The sequence below is a fragment of the Protomyctophum parallelum genome (genome assembly GCF_964188405.1).
Source record: "Protomyctophum parallelum genome assembly, chromosome: 1".
Classification (NCBI taxonomy): domain Eukaryota; kingdom Metazoa; phylum Chordata; class Actinopteri; order Myctophiformes; family Myctophidae; genus Protomyctophum; species Protomyctophum parallelum.
In genome coordinates, this window is record NC_139697.1 from 62,177,644 (window position 1) to 62,191,312 (window position 13,669).

Below are 13,669 nucleotides of genomic sequence, written 5' to 3' on the forward strand. Positions count from 1 at the left end.
CAGTATGATAAGCGTGTGTGTGTGTGTGTGTGTGTGTGTGTGTGTGGTGGCTGATATCTCAGTGAAGGCTGATGGTGTTGATGCATGACAGAACATCTAAGGAGGCTCTCTTCAAAGGAAGCCCGTGTCTTTGTTCTCCAGGGCTCCATGCCAGTGCAGCTTCAGATAAGAATCACATCATTTCATAATGGAAAACGACCTTCGCTGCAGTCCCGAAAGGCATCAAATCATGCGTGGTTCCACGAACGAGGACACACAATTTACTTTATAATAATAAATGCTTCACAATGTACGCATCGCAGTCCTCTCCTCTGAGACAGGCAAAAGTAGTGACTATCGGCAGAGATGCACATGCTTGCACGCGTGTATGCTTGCTAATAATAAGTAGATGTACAGTACACACACACACACACACACACGCGCCTGGTGATTATACACACGAGGAACATTCCATTTCCCTGCCAAGTGTTGAATCAAATTACTTTTCCCAAAGTGGAAAATAATCGGAGATGACTTGTTGCTGTCAGACCTAATAATGACCGTGGCTGCCATGTTTGAGCTGACAACCTCCGTGTGTGTGCTGTGCGTCTCATCTCTTTCAATTTTCTCCTCAATTCTTTGTCTCAGATCCGCAGTGGCAAGCTGATGATCACCAACACCCGGAAGAGCGACGCCGGGAAGTACATCTGCGTCGGCACCAACATGGTGGGCGAGAGGGAGAGCGAGATCGCCGAACTCACCGTGCTAGGTAAAAACTCATTTCCTGTAGCGCACTGTTCCCTCAAACAGTGGGCCGTGGACACGTTGTTATGGGTTCCGTTAGTTTTTGTTTCCTACATTTGGTTTTGATTATTATTATTTCAAAACATCCCAAAAAAGCTAAACTTTTCATTAATAACAGGATTTTTTTTCTCCAGTAATGTCATGAAGAAATGAAAGACAATAGAGAAAGTGCCCTTCTGGGCACAGGTCTCCACCAGTATAGGAATGTAGGACATTGCAGCTTGCCTTCATCTGGTGGTTGGATAAAAGGGCAACAAAAGTAAATTATCCACAGATCCGTGCAGTTAGAGGTAAAAACACTTTTCGGCCAGTTATAGCGCCACCTTGAGGCTGAGTTGAAATTGTTCATGTGGCATTTCTTCCTCGGCCTAGTGGGAATGTGCTTTGGAAGCCAATCTTAACCAATCAGGATGGAGTGTGAGAAATCTGTGTGTGTGTGTGTGTGTGTGTGTGTGTGTGTGTGTGTGTGTGTGTGTGTGTGTGTGTGTGTGTGTGTGTGTGTGTGTGTGTGTGTGTGTGTGTGTGTGTGTGTGTGTGTGTGTGTGCGCGCGAGTGCATGACGCGACTTGGCTTGTTGTAGCGCCACCATCAGGCTGTTGAAAACTGTCAAGTGGCATTTCTTCCTCAGCCTAGTGGGAATATGCGTGCACAGTTTCATCGCAATCGGACGCTGCGTTGAGGAGTTGTGGTGATTTGTACAAAGCGGGCTACTCCTGAAAACTGTAGGAGCCAATCGTGGCCAATCAGGATGGAATATGAGAAATCAAACAAACCTGTCTTGATCACATGACTATGGAGATCATGTGTACCGATTTGCGTGAAATTTTGATAAAATCTGAAGGAGTAATAATAGAAAATGTGTTTTACATATGTCGGCCTCCTGGTGGCGCTATAAAGAGCAGATGTGAAAAATTCCAGGCAAAGGTTTTTCCTTGGCCTCTAGGGAGTTAGGCATACAAAGTTATCCACAGATCCGTGCAGTTAGAGTTAAAAACACTTTTAGCGCCACCTTGAGGCTGAGTTGAAATTGTTCATGTGGCATTTTGTCCTCGGCCTAGTGGGAATGTGGGTGCACAATTTCACGGAAATCACGCGATGTGTTCATGATTTGCAGCATTTTGTTTGAAACTGAGCACTCCTGTGAACTTTGGAAGCCAATCTTAACCAATCAGGATGGAGAAATCTGAAAGACCGGTTTCGTTGAATGGCTCTAGAGAGACTGTTTACCAATTTGCGTGATGTTTGGACAAAATCTGTAGGTGTACTGTGCAAAAACTTGTTTTGCACAAAGCGGCCTCCTGGTGGCGCTATAACAGGCCGTTCTGGAAAGTTTGGGGCAGAGGTTCATCGTTGGCATCCAGGGAGTGTGTGTGCAAAATTTGGCATCGACCGGGTTAACGGTGGCCGAGATTAGCTGCTCACGGACACACACACACACACACACACACACACGGACGGACGGACACACGGATGGACGGACGGAGTGCAAAACATACTCTCCCCCCATGCCTTCGGCCTGGTGGAGACAAATATTGAAGAAATTCCAATGAGAACAAATATTTAAGATGTAGTGAAAATAGCCGATCGGTTTCCAGAGGTTCCCCAGCTTAATGATTTGGTAGTTGGGAACTAAATGGATCCATTTACGGATCTGTAACAACAAGTATGTACAAACGAATTTTGTACACTCGCAGATTTACATTGACGGTGCAAATTGGATTACTAATCGTATCAAATGGAGGTCCGCAGTGGCCTAATGCATGTCAAAATGACGGTCCTTGAAATGAATTAGGTTGAGAATCGCATTCTTGCATTTCGGCTTGCAGTGGTTCAGTGTGCTTGTTTGCTTGTTGATATTTATTCATATCCATCCCTTCACACCATGAGCGTCGATCTGCCAAGGCCGGATTATCTCGCCATATTCCCCTAGGTGAGGTCTTTATCTCAGCTGCATGTAATCCATTAATTAGGCTGATTATGCAACAATGGTGGCGACGCGACCAGCCCTTTTGTGCAGACATCTCCCATCAGGAGACCCTATTATATGTCTAAGCTCCCCCGTCCAAACACTCTCCGCTCCTTTTGTCTTTTGCTTTCCATCACCACACAGACATGTTTCCCCCACAAATCAGGTGGTCTAGCTGGCCTTGGCAGCCCAGTGTGATCATGTTATATTCATATTGCCTGCATGGTGGAATCACCTAAAGGCAGGGGGAGAATCATGCTGCTGATTGACGGGACAATTTTGACTAGTAATTGGTTCTTTGGCACAGCTTTGTATGAATCTGTGAACGTGCTGTCACCACTGGAGTTCAGGGCATTTCTCTCAAATTATGACAGGAACGCAACATTGAGGCATTACTGGAATGATTTGGTTTAATATATATGTGAGTGTGCGCACGCACACGCATGCGCACGCGCGCACACACACACACACACACACACACACACACACACACACACACACACACACACACACACACACACACACACACACACACACACACACACACACACACCATCTCATTAAAAGGATTTAACTAAAGGGATTAAATACACCACCCATGAGGATGACTTTGATACTGATGATGATGATGATGATGATGGTGAAGAGGAGGACGTGACGATGATAATATGCTGTGTACTCTCTCCCCTCCAGAGCGTCCCAGCTTCGTGAAGAGGCCCAGTAGCGTGGTGGTGCAGGCAGAGGGCGCTGTGGAGTTCCACTGTGTGGTTAAAGGAGACCCCGTCCCCACTGTCCGCTGGAGGAAGGAAGACTCTGACCTGCCCACGGGGAGGTACGCACGCACGCACTGTACGCACGCACTGTACGCACGCACGCACTGTACTCACGCACACACTGTACGCACGCACGCACTGTATGCACGCACTGTACGCACGCACGCACTGTATGCATGCACTGTACGCACACACGCACTGTACGCACTGTACACATGCACTGTACGCACGCACGCACGCACTGTACACACGCTCACGCTCAAATCCACAACTCACTGTAGAAAAAACGCTCCTTCCCCATAACATAACATAACCATAACATTATGTATAATAATGAGATTTCAAAAAGACAATTATGAAGTGCTTTACAGTTGAACATAAAACACAGCAAATAATTGAAAGACATAAAACATAAATTTAACCCATTCTGAACGGGAACCCATTTTGGTGTCAGCATCATGTTTATGCTTTAGCTATTGAAAAATAGCAGATCCACAAGCTCATAGCGCGCCACCGAGTGGCGCGCTACGAGCTTGTAGGTCTGCTATTTTTGAAAAATCAAAGAACGACTGACATTTTTAGAATCTGATCTCAGGTCAGAATGGGGTTAATCAGACCAGTGTGTGTCCAGTGGAAACCTCGTATGAATCTGATCTCAGGTCAGAATGGGTTCAATGTATTTTACATTCTGCACATCTCTCCCTTCCTCTCTCTCTCTCTCTGTCTTGCAGATATGAGATCTTGGGGAACCACACCCTGCGCATGCGCAGAGTGTCTGTGGCAGACGAGGGCTCCTATACGTGTGTGGTGGAGAACATGGTGGGCAGGTCTGAATCCTCCGCCTCGCTCACCGTACACGGTCAGTACATCCAGACGCCTCCAGCCCCTTTCCTCTGTGCGTCTATTGTTCTGTCACTGCAGTGCTTTTCAACCAGTGGTCCTCGAGGGGACTTCCAGGTGGTCCCCATGCTAAATGATGGAAAAGGTTGTTAACCAAATGGACCCTTATAGATCTTTAACCCTTGAGAGTCTTGGTTTCATTTTACACTCTCAAGACTTAAATCGTCTACACAATATTTTTGAGTATGGAATTGTGGAAAAACATTATCCAACGATAACACAAATATCCCTGTCGTTTTGGGTCTGCGAGGCTAAATATCATCAAATGGTGGTCCATGGCTCAAATACTGAATAAATACATGGGCCTTGATATGAAAAGGGTTGAAAACCACTGTATTAATGGATTAAGACTCTGTTCCTAGCATACACAGTAAAATCCTGCCTGTGAATTGAACTCTTTCCCCCCCCCCACAAAGTTTGGGATGCCCTGACCCCCTTGCCGTTGCACAGTAGGCCTACTGTATCTACTGTAGCACAGTGTTTCCCAAACTTTGCTGGATCAGCGGCGGGGGCCCTCTTGAAAATCTTTGAACATGGTTTCCGCTGCCGCGTTAAGTGGTTGTGTGGGAGCATGTTTCTTTTAAAGATGATCAGTCTATCGATCGTGTTTCGGCTAAGGCAAAACTTTACTAAAGTAGTATAATTTAAGTTAGTTTTGTATCAATATCACGATTATCAAGGTGGTTTTACGGAATTAATGTCTTATTCTTTCAAATATTAATCTTATATTATCATTAAATTCGCCCCCGGCTCACAGGCTGGGAGTTTTATAATTCTTGTGCATTTAGCTGCTAATCTCAGAGCAGTAGAATGGATTATACGTTGTCTTTGCTCATCCCTCTCGGAGTGACTTTATATATATACGGTCTGCAGCTAATTTCAGCTTTAGCTCTACTTTAGCCGTAGATAATGAGAGGTGCAGCGTGCTGTGTAACAAGTTTGTTTGCAAACGCTCTGCAGATCAGATTATAGCCGAGCAGAGCTAGCGTGCATTTTGTGGGACCGCGGGAAGTGGATCCATTCAGATGATGTTTCCCCGCCACAATGACACCCTTTTAGGTCATAAATCAGTGGCAGGAAATGAGCGTCGCATCACACACAGACGCACGGGTGCACACACACGCACTCACGCTCGCACACACACACACACACACACACACAAACACACACATACACACCACGCCGCACGCACACACCACGCGTGCACACGCACACACACACACACACACACACACACACACACGCTCACAGTCCAACACAGCATCCGGTAACACAGACGGCGAGGATCGCAGGTCTTAATTAAAGATATGGCAGAGTTGAACGCATGCTGGGAAATGACACCGCTCCAGCTACGAACCAAGGGTATTATACTGTAGTTAACAAAATGACAAAAACTAAAGTAAAAAATAAAAACCCATTGCAATAAATGCAACTAAACCGAACACTGCAACTAATATAACTATAACTTAAACTATAGCAAACCCACTTTAAAAACAAATTAAAACTAAACTTTGCTACGAAGTGCTCCTCTTGCATGCTGGAGACAGGTCGCAGCAGAGGGTTAATTCAGGCTGTCAATGGTGCAGGCAGAAAAGATAGATAGAAGAGTAACAGCATTGGTCTTATTGGAGAGGAAAAGAGTGCTGTCTATATAATGATGCCAAAAAACGATTTTTACTCTTCTTTTATTGGCCTCCCGCGTGCAAACCACCCGTGGAGACAGTGAGCAGGCAAGAAGGGGGGAGGGAAGACAGACGGAGACGTGTGGGAGGACATATCTCCCCTTGAGGAAATGACGCATGACAACAAACAAACACCACTATCTGACAAAAGTATAATCTCAGCGGATAGTTTATTACGTAGAGCTCTGTGATAACTGGATCGAGGGAGAGAATTCTTCTTTTCTCATGGTTTCAAACTCCAGCGTCACTCTGGTGTCCATTCGAGCCCAGAAATGCCCTACTGTTTGATATACTAGTTTTACTATTGATATAAAGTCTTCTCTTGAACACATGCTCAGGCTTTAATTAAAGATGAGCTGTAATGAAAAACATGTGTTTCGCCTCTTTAGTTCATAGCTGCGGCCATAATAGGGATATAGTTAAAGGTAATAGTTTAAGTGATCTTTTTGGGGTTAAAACAAAAAAAAGTTAAAGCTCCAGTTGTTTAGTAAACAGAAAATACATTGTCAGGTGGTTTGCCAATTTCAGCCAGAATATCAATTTATCAGCTTCAATTTGATAGTGTTCCCATTCCAATTGATTTGTGTCTCCACTTCCAGTTTCATTCATTGTTTATTCTTATTGAATATTCCTGCATGAGCTCCTGGGTCATCCAGGCAAGTCTCCTGTTTCACTAGGCAATAATGTGAATATATTTAAATATTCAAAAAATCCTTCCCCTCTCTCTCTCTCTCTCTCTCTCTCTCTCTCTCTCTCTCTCCCTTTCTCTCTCCTTGCTCAGCCTATATCTGGTATTTGACTATGCGGACAGATGTAGCAATCTTATAAACTTGAATATGAGGCATAATATAGATTCGGCAATATTGTCGGGGATGTGTCTCTGTATCGTTCATGACAGTCAGTCACTCATATTTGATGGAGTCTGTTTCTAGCGAAAATGTAACTAATTCGGCAGCAGTGACATTAGCGTTTTCTCGCAGTCAGTTGATTCAGTTTATTTGTTTATTTTTCAAACATAGTTCTTATATGAGGTGATTTAACCCATTCTGACCGGGCACCCATTTTGGTGTTGGCATCATGTCGTGCTTTAGCTATTGAAAAATAGCAGATCTACAAGCTCATATCGCGCCACCGAGTGGCGCGATACGAGCTTGTAGGTCTGCTATTTTTGAAAAAAATCGAAGAACGACTGATATTTTTAGAATCTGATCTCAGGTCAGAATGGGTTCATCAGACCAGTGTGTGTCCGGCGGACACCTCGTATGAATCTGATCTCAGGTCAGAATGGGTTAAGATCCCCATATGGGGATTATAATACTAATACAAAACAAAATACACAAAGCCGTGGAATTAGCGCCCTCTAGTGACTTTGGTGCTCTATAGTAGCAAGATTAGCTGTGGACAAACCGGGGTAAAAACAATCATCTCTGACCTTGTCCTGCGGGGCTGGCAGAGATAATAACCTGTAGCTCAAATAAATTACAAAACACATTTTGGATGTTTTCTGAAGCATTATGATGCTTCAGAAATGATGACCAGCCGCACTGAATTCTATAATAGTATATGAATGAAGGCTGCCGCTTGAGCATACTCCTTCTGTGTACAGCGTCCATAACCTTCTGTTACTGGAATGTACACAATAATGATATTCTTCTGACGTGACGTTTAGCCCCTTACATTTACAATGCACTCTCACACAACACGTTGAAATACTGTAAGTGCATTTAAGGGACACTCTCTGTGAACACAGAGGACGTTGCTGTGTAAGATCCTGCAATTACCGCAGCTCCGCTCTATTTCAGACAAAAAGCCACTTGTCCAGCCAGTGGTGTCTCGCTATTCCTCTCCTTTATGGCTGCCAGGATGGGGTTCCTATCTTTGAGTGTGTGTTAGTTAATGTAGCCCGGCATTTAGCAGTAATAGAACCCACACTGCATCCTTCCCCAGTCCCCCCCCTGTGAGGTTTATGACCTCGCTGGGGGATCGTAAGTCTGTCCAAACTGTGCCGCAGGGCCGGCCTGGCCGTGTAACTCAAGCCAACACTCCCATGTGAGGCTTTTCACACCTCCAAGTCAACAGGTCCCGATATGGGCCTCATAGGGCTGCAGCACACAGCTGGGGCCTTGTACCTCAACCTTTATGTCAACATAGACAGACAGACAGACAGACAGACAGACAGACACGTATACCATATAAATCTCATGCAAAACAAATTAAAATGTAAACTTGACAACTGGATTTATTCCCCCGGGCTTTAGTTACCTCAGTAAAACAGACTATCCATGTCAGGGGTCATCCGCATGGATGCCTAATCGACACTGTGTGCACGCACGCGTGCACGCATGCCTCCGTGCGTGCATGAGCAAGTGACCTCGCCGCATTGAATGTATGACAAGGTCCTGTAAGTCCAGTTTATGTATGACTGTCAATATACAATAGAGTATTTTATGTATTATTCCCTACAACTCTATATAATTTGAATTAAACGGCTAGGTTAACAAGAGACGTGAAAGTAAAGTGCACATGGAAAATATGCACATGCACATACAAATGACGGAGCCCTGTGTTGTGCTCCAGATGCTTGATGTTAGGCCAATGGAAATCATTGCATAAGACTGTGGTTGATCAGATGGGAAGCCTAAGTATCAGGACAACTCTCCCACTGGGAGATAGTCTCTTACAATGGCTGGGTGCAGATCCTTGAACATATACAGAGAAAGGAATATATATTATACACACACTCTCTTGAGAATAGTCTCTTACAATGGCTGGGTGCAGATTCTTGAAGAGAAAGGAATATCCACACTCTCTTGAGTATAGTAGTCTCTTATGAGCTGACGCGTTTCTGGCTGCTGTGTGTTTCTCTAGGTAGACTGCTGCTGTGTGTTTGCTCAAAATAAAACATACTCGAAGAATAAAAAGAAGAATAAAAATATGACCCAACAGAGTTCGTTCTTTCTTTCTTTCTTTCTTTCTTTCTCCATAATGGTATAAATAGATTTGCTTTTGGATGCGTCCTTTCTGATGTAGCGGTCTAACTGGTAAATGGTAAATGGTGCATTTATATAGCGCCTTCATCCAAGGCTCTTTTACACAGATTGTGCATTACATTCATCCATTCACACGCACTAACGGCCACGCAGTTGATTGCCTTGTAGGTCATCATCAGTGTTTCGAATTGGATGTGGGCAGCGCAACTGCATGGCTAGCCTGGTAAACCCCTCCCTCTTGAAAACATCTCATTCAGTCCTAGCAAGGGGGAGGGGTTTACCAGGCTAGCAACTGGCAGCCAGTGAAGGGAATGCAGGAGGGGGATAAAATGTGAAAATGTAGGGAGGTCAAAGACCAGGCTTGATGCACCATTTTGGATGGGTTGTAGTCGTTTGAGCGATGATGCCGCCGGCAGGAAGGAGGGAGCTGCAGTTGTTAGACCTGTAGATCACTGGTTCCCAGACATTGGGTCGGGACCCGTCTGTTGGTCGCGGTCGAATGTTTAAGTTTATCTTTTGTTTCCTACATTTTCAATAAACATTTCCAAAAAAAAGCAAATATTTTCATGATTGACGCTATCGAAGAAATTCCATAAATTAGAAAACAAAATGTTTAAAGGTTTTATGACATTCATTTTCATTTATTTTTATTTTTCTTTTTTCTTTTAGGTTTTAGGACATCAATTACACCCAAAAAACCTGAACTTTGAACATTCAGTGGATTTCCTTTGGGGTTTTTTGGGCCTTTTGAGCTACAATGAAAACAGGCAACACAGTGAAAACAGTGACATCTGCTGGCAAATCCCATTGACATATATGGGATTTGCAGTAAGTGATGTCACTTACTGCCGGCAAATCAGAGCACCTGTTTGAGCCAGAAAACCCCAGATCACAGAAAATCTACTGAATGTTAAAAGTTCATGTTTTTTGGGTGCAATTGAGATTAGAAAACCTAAAAAAAAACAAGAACAATTCCAAAACCTTTTTTTTAATGTCACAATCCCTTTAAGAAGTAGTGAAAATAGCCGATCTACAAGCTCGCAAACGTGGCACGAAGCGACGCGTTGTGTGCTATTTTAGTGTCCCAGGGGAGACATCAAATGTCTCTTTTGGGTCACGGGCTAAATGGTTTGGAAACCACTGCTGTATACGGTAGATGACTTGGGCTTGGAGCTGGGGTAGTGGTATAGGCTTCGGAGCTTGGCAGGCTCTTTTAGTGAGAGGACGATTCTGATGGTAAATGGTGCATTTATACAGTGCTTTTATTCTCTGGATATTGTACAGTGCAAGCGTACATGACTTGCTGGCCGCAAACCACCAGTCATTAAACAGATTCCATCTGTCTCAGACATATACAACAGACTCCTCTGCTTCCATTCCCTGTCACTGATTGTCGTCTTTATGTCTGTCTACTTGTTTATCTTGCTTGCCAATCTGATCTCACCCATTTTAATGTCATATTGCATGTCCAAAGTATTACTGCATTTGCCCATCCCGGTATTAAACTTCCGTGACTTATGCCGCTGCTCTGTTTTGTGTCTTTTGTCCCTTGTAGTTATCACTGGTAAGTTGTCATCTGTTCCTCACCCCACCATCCGACAGCCACAGGAAATCACGAGTACCTGTCATATCTGCACTGTATTTCCATCTAACAATACAGTATGTCATTTGTCATGTACAGTATGGTTTAACACTAAAGGTAAACACTTGATTATATCTTTCTGTTTATTGCAATAGAGCGCCGAAAGTCCTGACGCCACCCGCTCGTCCCCTGGTTCGCGGAGGTTTTTCTCTATGGGCTCATCTTAGCCCAAACATTTAGATTCTCATAGAGGTTTTTTTTTCCGATTCTGACGAATCTCTCTACGAGAGTCTAAAAGATAACCCCGCCCCTAACGTCGAAGAAGCAACCTTGATGCCTTTAAATCACTCTTACCTTGTACAAATGCTAAATCTTTTAATGTTGCCCCACTTGTTTGTGTCGTCTGCGGAACCATATTAAACACCTGCGGGGCTTATTCTTCAATAAAAACGGTATTTTAATCCACTCAGTTTCTGAATCCTCCATTGTAAATGCGGTAAACGGCGCAACAGAATATTGCCCGCGCCCCTAGCGGCCAGGGTTTCTCTTGCGCATTTACAATGGAGAGAAAAGCAAGATGGCCGACAGATTCCGAGACAGAGTTGATTAAAATACCTTTTTTATTGAAAAATAAGCCCCGCAGGTGTTTAATATGGTTCCGCAGACGTCACAAACAAGTGGGGCAACATTTAAAGCAGCTTAGATTTTTGCATTTGTACAAGGTAAGAGTGATTTAAAGGCATCAAGGTTGCTTCTTCGACGTTAGGGGCGGAGTTATCTTTTAGAGATTCGTCAGAATCGAAAAAAACCTCTACGAGAATCTAAATGTTTGGGCTAGGGTCATCTTAAAATCGTCTCATATAAGAATTGTGGTCCAAAAATAGACAAACTGTCCCGGCGATATTGTCGTGGAGGCGTCTCTGTGTCGCTTACGACAGTCAGTCACTCATATATTTGATACAGTCCGTTTCTAGTGAAAATGTAACTAATTCGGCAGCAGTGACATTAGCGTTTTCTCTCAGTCAGTTGATTCTTCATATCCATTATGAGTGAAACGGCTGTATGTTTATTTTTCAAACACAGTTCTTATGAGTCGATCTAGAATCCCCCTATGGGGATTATAATAAAAAAAATGTACAAATGTACACAAACCCTTGGATCTAGCGATATTGACGTCAGACTTGGGTGCTCTATGTGATTGTATAATGTAGTGGGCTCATAGATACCGTTTAGAGTTCTGCAGTAAAGCTGGGGATGGTGGAGCACTCTCGTCAAGGTCGGCCACGATGCTAAAAGGTCTGTGTCTCTTTGCAGTGCCTCCAGTGTTTGCCATGCGCCCCAGGAACCAAGTGGTGGCGGTGGGGAGGAGGGTCACCTTCCAGTGCGAAGCTACCGGGAACCCCCAGCCCGCTATCTTCTGGCAGAAGGAGGGCAGTCAGGTGAGCTATATACTCCTGGTCCTTCATCGTAATAAATCACCATGCAGCCCCTGCTTAAAGGTCATCGGTGCGACAATGATGACGTTCCCCACATGCAGAGAGGGTTTTTTATAACGAACCCAAAGTCCAAAGTCATACATTATTACATGCTATAGGGTTTAAAATGTTAAATTATTGAAAGGTGTGCCATAATAATAGCCTATACATACTGTATATCATATATTCCAGAAACTTATGAAATGGATAGTTTGAGGTATCGAAAGGATATATCATAGAAAATGTATATATATATATATATATATATATATATATTGTTACGAAGGAACCCACCTGCCTCAAGAGATCGCATTTCTATCCCTTACTAACTAAGGTGCGACCTCTCGGCTGTAATTCCCAGACCAGCTCTCAGGCTCTTGTCATAGAGCCTCGGTTACATATATATATATATATATATATATATATATATATATATATATATATATATATATATATATATATATATCCTCAGCATCTATAACCCTGGACTGTCATGCCATGCATTACCTTGACAATAACGTGTGCCCAGTATAGCCACAACCGTTTTGAGCTTATGTTCCATTTATCACAACCACTCGTGGTCCTGCAGCACTTGGCTGCTCACCGCTGCTCCAACCTCTACGCTGTGAGCGCAGCGTAGTACGGTCTGCAATGTCACGTTGCTGCAGCCCTATAGCCCATTCTGAGACCCGAGATCAGATTCTAAAAATGTCTTCTACATCCTGACAGTTTTGCATTCTGACCCGAGATCAGATTCTAAAAATTGTCTTCTACATCCTGACAGTTTAGCATTCTGACCCGAGATCAGATTCTAAAAAATGTCTTCTACGTCAGTCGCTCTTCGATTTTTCAAAAATAGCAGATCTACAAGCTCGTAGCGCGCCACTCGGTGGCACGATATGAGCTTGTAGATCTGCTATTTTTCAATAGCTAAAGCATAACATGGTGCCAACACCAAAATGGGTTCCCGCCCAGAATGGGCTATAGGGTCCTTGTGCTTCAACTAGATCCTCACGTCAGAAAGGGAAAGTTTGCAGATGTACAAGAGTGGGTGAAATTATTTTGTTTTCATAGGAACAGATATAGTCCTAAGAACAATAGCAAATGTACATGCAGTACTGTAAGGCGCATGCAAAAAAGAAAGTTTCACAGAGTTGGGTGTGTCAACTTTGTGTATTGTCCAATCAGATGAGGGCAAAGCGCACAAAAGCACATTCACACATAAACATTAGGAAGAATATCACAGTCTTTTGTGCAATTAAAATACTGTGAGCTGTGTGCGCACGTCACCACGCAGTGCATACGTTGGTTAGACACACTGTACGTCCTACAGTCATTAGTCTGACAACACCGTCGCTTATACGGCATGCGCTGCCGTTTAAAAAATCACCCGTGTCTCCCGAACATGTGCCGCGGGTTAAAACCAACCTGTGGGCCGGTTAAAAATCACCTGTGGCGTCCGCGTGCGCTTAAGGTTATAGGTTAGGGTTTTTGGGGTAGGGTGTCGGACTCATGACT

At 43.9% G+C, this 13,669-nt stretch overlaps 1 protein-coding gene across 1 annotated transcript in view; it reads left to right on the top strand.

Annotated features, from left to right (window-relative positions):
• The window catches only part of LOC310853148 (roundabout homolog 1-like), a 143,133-nt gene that overhangs the window by 98,197 nt on the left and 31,267 nt on the right, over positions 1-13,669 (top strand). Inside the window, 4 exon segments of the mRNA XM_083757386.1 lie at positions 628-748; positions 3,443-3,581; positions 4,254-4,381; positions 11,991-12,115. Of these exon segments, the coding sequence (XP_083613512.1) occupies positions 628-748; positions 3,443-3,581; positions 4,254-4,381; positions 11,991-12,115 (513 nt within the window).